We start from the raw sequence: 15,554 nt of genomic DNA on the forward strand, positions 1-15,554 counted from the left end.
AGCACTCCAGCGAGGTTGTACAGATTCTTAAAAAATACAGAGAGTCTTCATTCCCACGCAGCCACTATAATGGCCACTTTGAAGGTCCAGGCCCCGAAAACACCAGGATCAGTGAAGTAGTAGAATGCAATCTTAAGTGGGGTGGAGATGGAAGTTGGAGTAAAGGCAACTGCTGCTGTGAGTATGAGGATATAAAAATGGGGACGGTGTGGCAGTGTGAGAGACCGAAGAAACTTTCCTGTGACAAACTGGTTCATCACTCAATGGGAGGTTTTAAAAGCCCTTTAAATGCATTTGAGAATCAACTTTTTACAAAGTAAGTTTGAAAGTGTTCATATGTAATTCAGAAAAAAAAAATTAAACTAGAAAAATTTCTAGAAAAAAAAAAAATTATTACAATTTCTTCACAGGAAATTAACAAATGTTGCTATTTCTGGAGACAAAATCAACTTAAATGTCCTTCCCAACACTGCAGGCAATGGTTTGTTAACATATGGAAAATGTATTAACATGTATTCTTTTTTTATTATTATAATTCAATAAACGCATCTCTGCTTGAGTATTTTATTTGCTCAAGTGTGTGATATTAAAACTTTTCTGGCATATTTTGCTTATTCATCTTAATGTTAAATATTATCATGCACACATTGGCAGTGTTTCAGTAAATTAAATATTCAAGCCATAAACTTACACTATAAACCAAACATCTAACCAAATTCTAATTTTAATACACAGTCTTCTGCTTTCTCTTTATTAGTATTTTATTTAATGACATTTTATTTTTATTTTTTCCAAAAAGGAAAAAGGACTGACATCTATAATGTAATGTTACAATTGAATGAAGAATTTGCATTGACAGTCTTTTCAGGTAAATGTTTCTTTGCTTTAGGCACAATGGAGAGATGCAGATCTGGCTTGAAAACACCGGTTCCAGCTGGGTTCTATTTGAAAGATGTTTGGAAGTCTTTTATATGCAACACTCAACAGTTCAATTCCCCCCAAATGGGAAATTGTCTTAAAAACAAAATTATCTACTTGTTGGGAGACTCCACCACAAGGCAGTGGTTTGAGTATTTAGAAAGAAATGTGCCAGGCAAGTTATCCAATGATATGACTTTGTTGTCTTTATTATTTTATGAGACTTCTTTGCATGAATGTCTAAAAATAACAATAAACAAGGTATTGACATACAGAGGCGCCACAAAGTATGTGGAAAATTAATCATGTATTAGTATGTCTTGGTATTAGATGAAAATATCAAACTATGTGGCACTCTGTTCAAGCAAAACATCAAAAAGACTTTCTTTAGCTTTTAAATTTGCAAAATGCTATTACAAAAATGGCTTATAAAAATTTATTCTGAGAAAAGCTTATGCAGCATTTGTTTGCAGAAGCTACTTGGTTTGATATTTTGCATCTAATGTAATTTAATTAAGACATGTATGTATTTCAGTGTCACTCAAAAAGATACTGTTCACCAAAAAAGTAAATTCTGTCATCACTTATTCAACCTCATTTTGTTCCAAACTTTCTCTGATCACAACAAACTTTTATATGCTCAAAGACCTTTGATACATTTGTAATTTTTTTCGTTTCTTTGTGTGTTTGTGTGTGTGTTCTGAAGTGTTCTGAAGTCTTTCTGAAATCAAAACTCATTGCAAAATAAAAAATGTACTGGCTTACAACATCAAAGTAATGAAAGAAAAAGCAACAGTTGTCAAAAAATGCTCAAGTTCAGTTAAATTCATGTTGAACTGCAGTGAACTGCTCTCTTTAAGTCCATCCATAGATTTCTATTTGAATATGACTTAGCAAGTTGAATGTTCTTCAGTGGCCATCTAAAGCCATTGCGTTGCTCTTTTGGAATGGGTTTTTGATTTCAGGCTTTATGACAACGCTTCTCTTAAAGGGGATGGTGATTTTCTATATAGGCTCTGTACTTCTTGTGGCTGTTATAAGTCTAATGTAAGTTTTTCTTGTCTTTATTAGGCTTAACAAGAATGGATCTCCACACTCCTCGTACAGGTGGACCCCTGATGGCAGTGGAGATGAAAAATAATATAATTGTTCACTGGAAGCCACATGGTGTTCCTTTGCGATTTTATAAAATGCTCATTACTGACCTGCATCATATTGCCAATGATATTAATGAAATAGCTGGTGATCCTCATGCAGTTGTTGTCTTCACTATCTTTGCCCATCGGGTTTTCCACCCAATAACATTTTACATCCATGAAGTGGCCAAAATCCGTCAGTCTGTTGTTGCGTTGCTGAGCCGTGCACCACAGACTACTGTCATCATCAAGTCTGGAAACACTGCAGGACGAAAGGTATACTTGGTCACTTCCCATCCTACTTTGTTTCCAAATCATTTTCTACCTTGTTTCCTTATGATAATATTTATGGTTAACAAGAAAATATGGCAAATTTGGTCTTCTGTCTTTAAGTGTATACTAAAAGTCTAGGAACACTGTTGCTAGTGATCATGGAAAGGGATCATAAAAGGGCCATAAAATCATATTCAAAGTAGTCCATATGACTCAAGTGCTATTTTACAGGTCTTCTGAAGCAAAACAATGAAGTATAAATCATGAATAATGATTACCAATTATTTCCTTGACCATTCTGATATAAGTAAAATAGTTATTGGTTCTTTTGTGATAGGAGAGGTATATCATGTGATGTGTACTGAGATCCACACTGATCAACTATTAGTATTAAAACCCAGTTTCACAGACATGGCTTAAAGCTAGTCCCCGACTAAAATGTGTGTTTGAGCTGTCTCGTCTGAAAATATCTTGCTCTGACATGTCTTAAAATATGTAATGTCCATTGTTCTGTCTCAAGATGCACAAATTTGAAGTTTTTAACTAACTTTTAACTAAGGCTTGGTCCTGGCTTAAGCCCTGTCTGTGAAACCAGATCCTAAAACTATCTGCCTAGTGTAGGTCCTGCTCATGCTACCAAATATATTTGGTTACGTCTGCAACCAAGGTCTGCTGAGAAAGGGAACAAGACTTTGTTGCTGATGCTTTTGGGAACACTATCAGTGTGACTGGTGTCCAGAGCACATGACTTAAGTGCAATAATCTTATTGGCCGATGACAGTCCATGACATCACTTCTGTTGCATTCGTGAGTAATAGAGGGCATATATAGTAAACATCATCAACTTTTTTTGTCTGAAGTAGATGTTTGCAGGCTGGCCTGAAGCATGGCAATGAGACGCAGTGTTTCGTTCACCTTCTTAGAGAACCATGGCTATACTCGTTACTGTAATGACTGGGTGAAGGAGTGGCATGAAACAAGTTCAAGGTAAACACAATTTAACGGAGACAATGAAACATGACAATACTGAGACACAAATATGATGAAGGGAGGAATACACAGTCCAGGATGGTGGCGATGTGTGAAGTATGAGTGATAGCTGTTGCTGATGACAATTAACGGAGACGCCCACAAACTAATCAATGCTGACGCGTAACACACAGACTTCACCCACAAAGTGCAAAACCCAGAGATCACGGAAAGTACCACCCCCCCAAGAACGCCTCCTGGAGTTCCCTGAAGGGCCTACCTGCTGATTGTAATCATCAATAAGGGAGTGATACAGTATGTACCCAACTCCTCTCCTACGGACCGTAACCTTCCCAGTCCACCAAGTACTTGAATCCTCGTCCCCTCCGTCTCGAGTCCAGAATACGATTCACTGAATAAGTCGGTTCCCCATCTATGAGACACTGCGGCGGGGGAACCGGGGGTAGGCGGATTAATATGTGAATAAATCACAGGTTTAATTTTGGACACATGGAAGGCAGGATGTATTATCCTGTACGCTGGAGGTAGAATCAGGCGGATTGTCACCGGACTAAAGATCTTGGTGAAAGTACACAGGCCAATGAATTTGGGAGCTAATTTGTTAGAAATGGAACGGATAGGAATATTGTTAGTAGAAAGCCACACTTTTTGACCCACGACGTAAACGGTAGACTTTGACCGGTGGCGATCGGCCTTGGCCTTAGTGCACTCCCTTATCTGGAGCAGAGTCTCGCAGGCTCTGGTCCAGGTGCGGTGGCACTTCTGGACAAATGCGTGAGCGGAGGGGACCGCGACTTCAGACTCCAGACTAGGAAAAGCTGGTGGCTGGTAACCTAAGCTGCACTGAAATGGAGAGAGGCCCGTGGCTGACACAATTGTGAGCGTATTCCACCATAGAGAGTTGTTGTCTCCAGGAAGAAGGATTTTTGGAGACTAAACATCGCAACGTTTTCTCTAAATCTTGGTTGGCTCGCTCAAACTGCCCATAGACAGACTAACCATCGCTCCTAGCAATTTACAAAATTCCTTCCAAAATTTGAATATGAATTGGGATCCCCTGTCAGAAACTACGTCTACCGGCTAGCGTGATATGTGACCAGGGTCAAACTGGCGCAAACTGAGCAAGCCAAAACAAAATTGTGGACGCTGCAAGCCATAAGTGTCCACCAGAATCTTTGTTTAACTAAACCCTTGGTTCGGCTTATCCCTGGATGACAAGCAACGTTAGAGCAGTGACCCCACTGAATAACCTCATTACTCCTCCGGCACAAATAAACGATTCGGTGGGCAATCGGGTGGAGGCGTTACCCCTTCTAAGGCCGTCTTGACCTTCCCATACGAATGCTGAGATGACTATTTTCTCAGGTAAAATACACTCTGAAGTCACCGGGCGGGCGGAAGGATCAAAGAGACGTGACAAAGAATCGGGTTTGACATTTTTGGAACCCGGGCGGTACGACAGAGTAAAATCAAAATGACCGGAAAAAAGTGTCCACCGAGCCTGCCTGGAATTGAGTCTTTTGGCAGTTCTAATGTACTCTAGATTCTTGTGATTGATCCAAACAATGAAAGGTACCCCTGACCCTTCCAAACTGTGATGCCACTCCTATAAATCTTATTTGACAGCCAACAATTCTCTGTTACCAATGTCATAATTGTGTTCAGCAGGAGATAAATGATGTGAGAAAATCGTGCAGGGATGCATCTTATCGTCCTAGGAAGCACGTTGGGAAAGAACTGCTCCTACCCCCACCTCTGATGCGTCGACCTCCACCACGAACGGCCATGTTGGATCAGGGGCTACAAGGATGGGAGCCGAAATTAAGCGGCTCTTGAGGTTGGTAAATGCAGTCTCGGCTGCATCCGACCAAATGAACGGAGTACTGGGGGAGGTCAAGGCCTTCAGAGGTGAGACTAGTTGCTGAAATTACGAATGAAACGTCGATAAAAATTGGCGAATCCCAGAAACCGCTGAAGGGGCCTTACGGGAATCTGGAGATGGCCAATCTATCACAGCCTTAACTTTGTCAGAATCCATACGTATTCCCTCGGACGAGACGATATACCCTAGGAAGGGAACAGACTGTGCATGGAATACGCATTTCTCCACCTTGACAAAAAGCCCATTCTCAAGTAATCTCTGGAGCACTCGTCTGACATGTTGCACATGTTCCTGGAGATATGAAGAAAAAATCAGTATGTCATCCTGGTAAACATATATAAACTGATCTACGATGTCTCTCAACACGTCATTAACAAGTGCTTGGAAAACCCCTGGCGAGTTGGTGAGCCCGAACGGCATCACCAAATATTCAAATTTCTCTCTAGGGGTGTTAAAGGCGGTTATCCATTCATCCCCCTTTCTGATGCGGACCAAATAATAAGTTTTACGTAAATCCAAATTTATGAATATGGATGCTCCCTGTAACCTCTCGAAAGCTGAAGACATCAACGGTAATGGTGAGGTGTTCTTTATCATGATGTTGTTCAGCTCTCGGTAGTCAATACAAGGTCGCAGAGAACCATCCTTCTTACCCACAAAAAATATATATATATATATGTATTCTCTCCAGAATAGAGAGTAAAGCTTGCTTTTAGGCGGAGACTTACCTGGAACTAAATCTATAGGACAGTCAAAGGGTCGATGTGGAGGAAGATAAGCAGCATGGGACTTAATGAACACCCCCTTCAGGTCCAAGTATTCTACGGGCACGTTTGATAACACCATGGTCTCCTTCTGAAAGACAGAAACAGGCACAACAGGACAAGCAGAAACCAGACAAGACTCATGACAACTTTCACTCCACAAGGTGACTGTGTTGGAACCCCAATCCACTCGTGGATTATGTTTGATTAACCAGGGGTGACCTAAAACAATGGGAGCGACAGGGGGGTCCATGAGGTAAAAGGATATGGTTTCACTGTTGTTGCCTGAGGTGAGCAGAGTTATGGGATTAGTGTAGTGAGTGACGTGTGGCAGTTACTGGCCATTGAGTGCGGTGACATGGATGGGATGAGACACAGGAAGGACAGGAATGTTCAAGTGATGTGCAAGGAGAGAGTCAATGAAATTACCTTCGGCCCCAGAGTCCAGAAGGGCGTGACAGTCGTGAGTGTGGTTCTCCCAGCGTAGTTTCACCGGAAGGAGATTCGAAGATGTGGTTGAGGACTTCACGGCGGAGATCCCACCCGATAGTAGCCTCAAACTTACTACCGGGCTGGCTCTTTTACCAGGCATGAATGGATGGAATGCTCCGAGCCACCGCAATATAAACATAGTCCTTGGGACCTCCGCCGGTCTCTCTCCCTCCGTGAAAGCCGAGCTCTACCCACCTGCATGGGTTCGTGATCGTAGACGGGACCAACCATGTTCTCTCAACCCGTGCGGCCCCTTTCCAGAGAGACGTAATGGCTTATAGGACTGGCTTGTCTACCCAGGCGATTAATCCGAGTGTCCACAAGGAGGGCCAGGTCGATAAGGCCATTAAGCGTTGCAGGCAGCTTGAGGAGGTAGATCTCCTTCTGAACATGGTCGGCCAGCCCATGCAGGAATCGATCCCACTGCGCCGCCTCGTTCCACTGGCACGCGGCCACCAGGGTGCGGAACTGAATGGAATAATCCGCCACCGATGTTTTCCCTTGCTGGAGGTCCGAGAGCTGGTGAGCGGCCTCCCTGCCAGCCGCGGCTCGATCGAATACTGGTTTCATTTCTTCCGAGAGGGTGTGGAATGAGGCACAACACGGATGTTGATTCTCCCACAAAACGCCGTCCCCCATAAGGCAGCCCCGCCAGAGAGTAGGGTAAGAGCAAACGAAACCTTGGACTCTTCTGTCACGAAGGTCCGGGGCTGCAATGCAAAATGCATGGAACATTTGTTAAGGAAAGTATTGCAAAAGTTAGGCTCACTGGAGTAGCTCTCTGGTGCCAGAAGTCACGGCTTATAAAGTCGAAATATTACGCGAATGGGTTCTGGGAGATAGGTAAAGTTACTGGGAAGCAGAGGACCCTACTTTAAAACATTCAACAATGGGGGAGGATTCTACTTTATGTTAAAGGGATATGTTCTGTATCTTACGAGTCCTACATGTGCCATATAACTGTCAGGCAAAACAACTTGAGATTCATTCGAAAGTACAGTTAAACAGTTTATTGAGGAAAAATCAAAACACAATGCAAGAGAGTAAGGATGTCATGGGTGCAGACACATAAAACTTGGCAGAACAGGGACTACAATGGGTGAGGAATAGTAGAGTCCAAGAAAACAGTCAAGAGAATTAATCCAACACAGACAACGAAACAGGAAAACAGGAGACAGAAGACACAGCATGAAAAAAACTAAAGGACATGAGCACCACAATGATCCGACAGACAGACAAAACACAGCAACAATATACAGAGAAGCTGATGAGCCAGACTTAAATCATATTAGCTCATCAGCTGTCATTCTGCACAGAAAACCCCAGTTTCCTGTGCATCAACCTTACGAAAATCATTATAAATAAAACACATAATGTACTTTAATGGACAAAGACAGTGGTATAAACGAGTCGTAGACAGTTTATTCAATATGGAAAAATTCTTAAAGGGGGGGTGAAATGCTCATTTTCACTCAATATCCTGTTAATCTTGAGTACCTATAGAGTAGTACTGCATCCTTCATAACTCCAAAAAGTCTTTAGTTTTATTTTATTCATAAGAGAAAGATAGTCTGTACCGATTTTTCCCAGAAAAACACGAGCGTCTGTAGGCGTGATGTGTGGGCGGAGCTAAAGAATCACGAGCGCGAGTAGGCTTTTGCTTTGATAGCGTTTGGAAGCTGTGACATTACCCTAGGTATTCACACTCCATCCCAGTAGGTGGCGGAAATGCACCAAAAGCTGGTTTGCCAACCGCCAATAAACAATAAAGAAGAAGAAGAAGCTGTGACATTACGTTAGGACAAAACCAACCAAAACAAACCATGGCTAACAGTCAGATTCAGCGTATATTTATGATCCAGAATCAGATCCAGAGGCTGAAATTTAACAAGAGCAGCAGCAACTAATTTGCTTAGCGGTTTTGGAAAATGACTAAGTTCCACTTTGTCGTCTTTTTTTTTTTTTTTTTTTTTTTAAGCTGTACATGTGGAAAGTGCAGTTGTTTACTTGATGTGTTTACACGCCGACAGCTAAGTTAACAACACAGAGATATTTGAAGCAGTTTTACTCGTGCAGTTTGATGACAACATCACATGTTGTTTACTTGATGTGCTTACACGCCGACAGCTAAGTTAACAACACAGAGATATTTGAAGCCGTTTTACACACCGCATGCGGTTCCAACACACGATCGTGACCCTTTTTCGTTGGGACTGCATTATCCTTAAGAAATAAACGATGTGCAAATCCGGCGTCAAACTGTGCCTTGTATGTAAAACAAGCATCTTCGAAATGCAGGGGAACAAACACAAACACTTGCACAACTCCGTTGATGCTCTGTAAAAATAAACTCCATCCACTGGTCCCTTAATGTTGTTTCTCTTTAGGTAATCTGTGCAGGGTTGTCTTGCCCTGGCAACCAAAAACACACTCCTTTTGTGACATTTCGCGACGCTCTCGCTCTGATCAGTGAAGTCTGTTGTGCTCTCAGTGCTGTGCTATACGGGAGCGTGCGCTCTTCCGGGAGAAGTGCAAAGCTGGTTTGCCAACCGCCAATAAACAATAAAGAAGAAGAAGAAGCTGTGACATTACGTTAGGACAAAACCAACCAAAACAAACCATGGCTAACAGTCAGATTCAGCGTATATTTATGATCCAGAATCAGATCCAGAGGCTGAAATTTAACAAGAGCAGCAGCAACTAATTTGCTTAGCGGTTTTGGAAAATGACTAAGTTCCACTTTGTCGTCTTTTTTTTTTTTTTTTTTTTTTTAAGCTGTACATGTGGAAAGTGCAGTTGTTTACTTGATGTGTTTACACGCCGACAGCTAAGTTAACAACACAGAGATATTTGAAGCAGTTTTACTCGTGCAGTTTGATGACAACATCACATGTTGTTTACTTGATGTGCTTACACGCCGACAGCTAAGTTAACAACACAGAGATATTTGAAGCCGTTTTACACACCGCATGCGGTTCCAACACACGATCGTGACCCTTTTTCGTTGGGACTGCATTATCCTTAAGAAATAAACGATGTGCAAATCCGGCGTCAAACTGTGCCTTGTATGTAAAACAAGCATCTTCGAAATGCAGGGGAACAAACACAAACACTTGCACAACTCCGTTGATGCTCTGTAAAAATAAACTCCATCCACTGGTCCCTTAATGTTGTTTCTCTTTAGGTAATCTGTGCAGGGTTGTCTTGCCCTGGCAACCAAAAACACACTCCTTTTGTGACATTTCGCGACGCTCTCGCTCTGATCAGTGAAGTCTGTTGTGCTCTCAGTGCTGTGCTATACGGGAGCGTGCGCTCTTCCGGGAGAAGTGCCCTCAGGACCCATATAAGGAAATTCTGCTCCATCTAACGTCACACAGAGCCATACTCGGAAAAAACTTTCTGAAACTTGTGACAAACCAGAAGGAGTATTTTTGGAACAGAAATACTCCTTCAAACGTACAACTTAATTTTTGAAACTTTGTCCATGTTTAGCATGGGAATCCAACTCTTTAACAGTGTAAAAAACTCAGTATGCATGAAATAGCATTTTACCCCCCCTTTAAAACTAAACTTTGCATGTTGCGTTTATTCTGGGCTCACCTGCTTTCCTTTACATATGAGTTAGGTATTTTAATAATGTAGAGAAGCATATAGAGTTTGGCTTTTATCATCTTAGTCCATTATACCACATTTTGCGGTATGTAGGACAAATACAATATATATATATATATATATATATATATATATATATATATATATATATATATATATATATATATATATATATTAACATAATGAACTGTATTTAATTTGATATTTTAATAGCATCTTAATACATTAAGCCATGTTAAGTGTTTATGTTTTTCTATGGGAGGAAAACACTTAATGAGAGACTTTGCGCAAGCGTTCATATTCTGATGTTCTGGCCACGGATTTGCCAGTCTTGTCTTTTTCTTGCAGGACCCTGTACATTATAGTAATAAATTAGTTTTAATAATTTAATCACCACCACAGCGTCTTGTCTCCATTGGCAACACGCACTATTTGTGTTGATTGCAAGTGTTGCAAGTAGCGGATAGTGCAAGTTATTGATTTTGATTTGCCAAAACAGAACAATTTGCACTGTATTTACAGTGGGACAATTTTCATACAATACTATAACCTAGAAATAATTTAAAGGGGTCACTTGCAAGTCACAGCAGCACGAAATATGTGCCCAGCCACATCTGTTTCAAATATTATTCTAATTAACAGTGAGTGGTGGTTTCAGACATTTCAGACTCTTATTCTGCTGAAAGAATGAAAAGATGTGCTGAAGCATGATCGATTTGACCAATCAGATGAAAGCAGTGTTTCAGCGCCGCCCACAAGTGCGTATTAAATATTGAAGCCATAAACCGATTTTGTAAACCACAAAAGACAAAATGAGATATAATGCCAAAAACTCATTTTCCATTTGTTAACCTAAACAGAAAAACGAATAAACAAGCCATTTTTCCATTTCTCGTTATTGAATTCTAAATAGGAAATTATAGGGCTTTGATTCTACTAGCGATTTGATTGGAGACCAACAGTCAATCACAATTGACCTTTAATTTTCCGATTGGTTGATATTGTGGCATGCTGTTGGAAATTGAGCGAGTCGTGTGTCAAGAGTTGAGCGCGCACAGAATTAAGAGGCTGAGAGAGAGAGAGAGAAAGGGACTTGATAGGAGCGCAGAGAATAAGTTTGTGAGAGAGCACCTGAGTAAACTGCGTGAGAAGGGTTATTACTGCACGTTAATATGGATAATAGCAAATACAAATACATTTATTGCACTGTTTTTTCTTTGCTCAAACGATTTTTTTTTTGCAATTGTTAATTTCTGTTCAAAATATAATGTAATGTGCTTGCAAAATATAGTTCTCTGTGCTCAAAACGTACAATTACTCGCTCAGGATTCAGGGCACAAAAATAACGCCATAGTTGCAGTGCAGCTGTCTTCCACCCATGTTCTGTTTAGAAACATAAAATCCAGATTGTTAGTTGTTATAAAGTCCTTGATTAGAAATTATTTTATTTTTTTTAGTGAGCGAATGTTTAAAAAATGCTAACTTGATGGCAGTGCTTTGTGTCTTTACATCGATCTTAGTTTGATGCATAATAGGCCGCAGATTAGATGAGTTTGCCCTTCGGCTTGAAAAGGCCTAAGACTTTCTATCACGTTATAAAACTGAAATAGAGAAAGGCACACTGGGTTCCCGCTTTTTCTGTAAACATTTGTGAATGTCACTGCTATTATAGTGGGGACCCTACACATACTGTATCACTGAGAGCTGCTCTCAGTAGTTTTTGGTTCACCTTCAGCAGATAGAGGCTGAAGGTGAAATGAGTCTTGGGTGCCCATGACCCTGATGTCAGTTCACTGTTTGTCCTTCCTTGAAACACTTATGTTAGGTAGTGACATATGCATACCACAAACTCCCCACAAGAACTTTTTGAGATACTCTGACTCGGTTGTCTATCAGTATCTGATCCTTTCAGAGTCACTCAGATCTTTTCTGGTCAATGTATCCCTGCCTCTGTTTAATTATTTTTATCCCCGGTGAGGATATCTCCGCGACTAGCAACTTTTTGGACAATCATTATTCAGTCTCTGAGACTCTCTGGTGCTGCTGCACGAGCGCGATGTCTCTCTTTTAGGGGTGGGCGGATCGATCTAAATATCGATGGTATCGATGGCAACACTGGTAGTGTTATCGGATCGATAAAATAGTAATTGAATCGATATTTGAATTTAAATATCTCTAATCTACGTTCAATATACTTTGCTCATGTCTTCTAACTCTACAATCCTGAGCAAACGTTGCAGTGCTTCCCATCCTGGCCCACTTTGCTACGCCTCCCCTCCTGCTTCTCTGCCGTGATTCGTTGTTGTCTCATCATGTGACTCACTGACACAACGCGGCGAAGATCAGCGAACAGAGTGAGTGAAGCTAATAGCACATTGAAGTCCGCAAAGGTATATTTGTTCTTTGTTTGTTCTTCAGTAATAATTGTGTGAACTTTATTTCATTTGCTTTTAAAACCAGAAAAAATTGAGAGATGTTTATTATTCTTTATTTATTTATTTTTAAAAGTCTGTAAAGCAGGTGTGCTCAACCCTGCTCCTGGCGATCGACTGTCCTGCAAAGTTTAGCTCCAATCCTAATCAAACACACCTGAAGCAACTAATCAAGGTCTTCGGGCTCACTTAAAAATTAAAAGGCAGGTGTGTTTGATTAGGGTTGGAGCCAAACTTTGCAGGATAGTCGATCACCAGGAACAGGGTTGGGCACCCCTGGTGTAAAGAATTCATTCTACAGTGCCTAATAACTAATAATTTTGTGGACTTCAATACATTAATAAAACTATTGCCTAAATAATTGATCATTCATTCACCTCAGAAATAATGACATACATAGACCTACTGCTCTCCCCTACACAAATGTTTTTTTTTTTTTTTTTTTTTTTTTTTTTTAAGTAAAAAGTATCATATTGATATCGGTATCAGCAATACTGACCCTATATGTATTTGGTATCGGATTGATACCAAATTTTGCAGTATCGCCCACCACTACTCTCTTTCCCAGCGCGAGCCTCTCTCTCTGCATCTGCTGTGTTCAGCGAGTGCAGACAGGAGCAGCACTTTCAGTTAAAAAAAAAGAATATTCTGTTGCTTCTAACTCTGTTTTACAAACAAGTATAGGCGACATCAGTCACAGCACAACAACTGACTATATCATATATGTATTTAATTTCATTAGTGCAGATTAATGTTTGAGAGCTGGTTAGTCTTATGGACTGTGTTTCAGTCATTTTTATATTCATTCCGTTGTCTGACAACAGAAACATTAAAATATAGTAATAAAAGCAGTTTTATTGAGAATTACATTAAATGGCTGAATTAAAATGCAGTATGTGAGCATAGGGAGGCAATACAATACGACGCACTAACGTCATAAATATTCTAATTAGCGCATGACGTAATCTAGTTCATGTTCTCATGATTTATTTTTATGAATTAAAATGTTTCAAAACACCCCCCTGTTTTTTTTTTTTTTTTTTTTTTCACAAATCACACCCTGAATATAGTCAATGTTATTCACTTTACCTGTCAGTGGTTTTAATGTGGTTGATCAGTGGGATGTCATTTTCAAAGTAGCAATACATACAGTATAAACAACAGACTTTATGTAGTTTGTCCAAACCAGCATTGCTTATTCCAGGTCTGAAAGTATCATTTGCTACTGATCTTTACATTTGTAGGCTAAATATGTTTATTCTACCTCAACCAAACTATGTCTTTATACACTTTTATATTTTATTTTATGGAAGCTTCATTTACTAGAAACGTTCTGTTTTTTTATTCTGATTTGTGTTCTTACAGAATATTTTTCAAAGTGATTGGTTAACCATGCAGCTGAACACAGTGATGCGAGAGATGTTTAGAGATGTTCATGGAGTAATCTACTTAGATGTATGGCAGATGACTTCCTGTCACTATCTACATGAAAATATTCACCCAGGACCTGTTATCGTTGCTAATGAGGTCAATCTGTTTCTGTCATATGTCTGTCCTATCTGATTAATCATTTACAATTACACAGCCCCAAAGAATAATATTTATCTTGCTTTGCTATCATCAGCAATATAAAAACAATAAGACGGCATAAAAACTTGTATACAGACTTGAATGAAAAGCTTACAAATACCCTTATGAATAATGGATAATTTATTGCATTAGAAAGGCTAAACCTAAATTGTTTTAACAGACTAATTTGTAAATAAAGTGATTATGTTATAACGGTTTTGTTTGTTTCCATTCATTTGTGTAATTTTACAGTAAATACAATTTAAACTTACTAAAATTATAATATTATACACTGTTTTCAGCATACCACAATCAGTTTTCAGTTTTGAAGAACAAATGTAATCATTTGTATGAAGTTGACTGCAATTTTCATTATTTCTGATACTGTTAAATGTACCAAGCTAATACAACAGTTAAAAACTGGGATAACCTACATATACTGACATGACTATGACTTCAAGTTGTTTATAAGTTGTTTAAACTGCCACAGGAGCTGCAGAAACAGTTATACTCTACCATCACTGAATCCATCCTCTGGACATCAATAACTGTCTAGTTAAGCTCTGCTAACAAATCTGTCCTCAGAAGACAATGGAGTATAGTCCGGACTGCTGAGCGAATCACTGGTACAACCCTCCCTTCGCTCCAAGAACTGTAGTTATCCAGAGTGAGCAAAAGGGCTGGCAAAATCACTCTGCACCCCTCACATCCAGCACACTCTCTCTTTGAACTGTTGACTTCTGGTCGACACTACAGAGATATGAGCACCAGAACGGACATTCATAGGAACAGTTTCTTTCCTCAGGCAATCCATCTCATGAACACTTGACAACAATTGTGGAACACACGACACTATGTATCCACTCATACACTTATTTATCTAACACACATACTTAGTTTATACTTCAAATTTGCACATAGTATACCTGTAAGTACAAAACTGTCTACTGTAATGTACCTATACTTACAATTGTCAATTTGTATATTGTTATTCCTTATTATACATATATATGTGTGTGTGTGTGTGTGTTTGTGAGTGAGTGAGTGAATGGAAGCTGGTGGAACAATTTATCTACAGACAGCAGTCAAAATGCGGCAACTTCAGGTACGGCAGAGGAAAGACAGACACAGCCAAAAAACATGTGATAACCATTACTAGCTTTGCTAGCCTACACCGAACAAACAGTGGCCCTCATATCACACATGAGCTAAAGCCATTCATGCAGCAATTGGGAAAATTATAGCCATTGACTTGCAGCCTTATAGCATAGTGGAAGACACTGGATTCAACTAGCTACTCCATCTGCTTGAGCCACGTTACAAAATCCCCTTCAGACGCTTTTTTGCTGACAAAATCATCCATGAAATGCACGAGTCCATCATTTCCCACATAATCGAACACATTGCCAAAGCATATACTTTAGCATTTACATGAAACGTATGGACTTTTGAGTACACTACACAGTCCTACATCAGTGTTACCTCA

At 39.9% G+C, this 15,554-nt stretch overlaps 1 protein-coding gene across 1 annotated transcript; it reads left to right on the top strand.

Annotated features, from left to right (window-relative positions):
- Nucleotides 1-1,934: 1,934 nt before the first annotated feature.
- Nucleotides 1,935-14,237, top strand: LOC113065925 (NXPE family member 3-like). The gene is made up of 2 exons (XM_026237460.1): nt 1,935-2,330; nt 13,865-14,237. The coding sequence occupies exons 1-2, from the start codon at nt 2,001-2,003 to the stop codon at nt 14,060-14,062; spliced, it is 528 nt and encodes a 175-aa protein (XP_026093245.1). The 5' UTR covers nt 1,935-2,000; the 3' UTR covers nt 14,063-14,237.
- Nucleotides 14,238-15,554: the final 1,317 nt, after the last annotated feature.

The sequence above is a fragment of the Carassius auratus genome, chromosome 49, assembly GCF_003368295.1.
Source record: "Carassius auratus strain Wakin chromosome 49, ASM336829v1, whole genome shotgun sequence".
Classification (NCBI taxonomy): domain Eukaryota; kingdom Metazoa; phylum Chordata; class Actinopteri; order Cypriniformes; family Cyprinidae; genus Carassius; species Carassius auratus.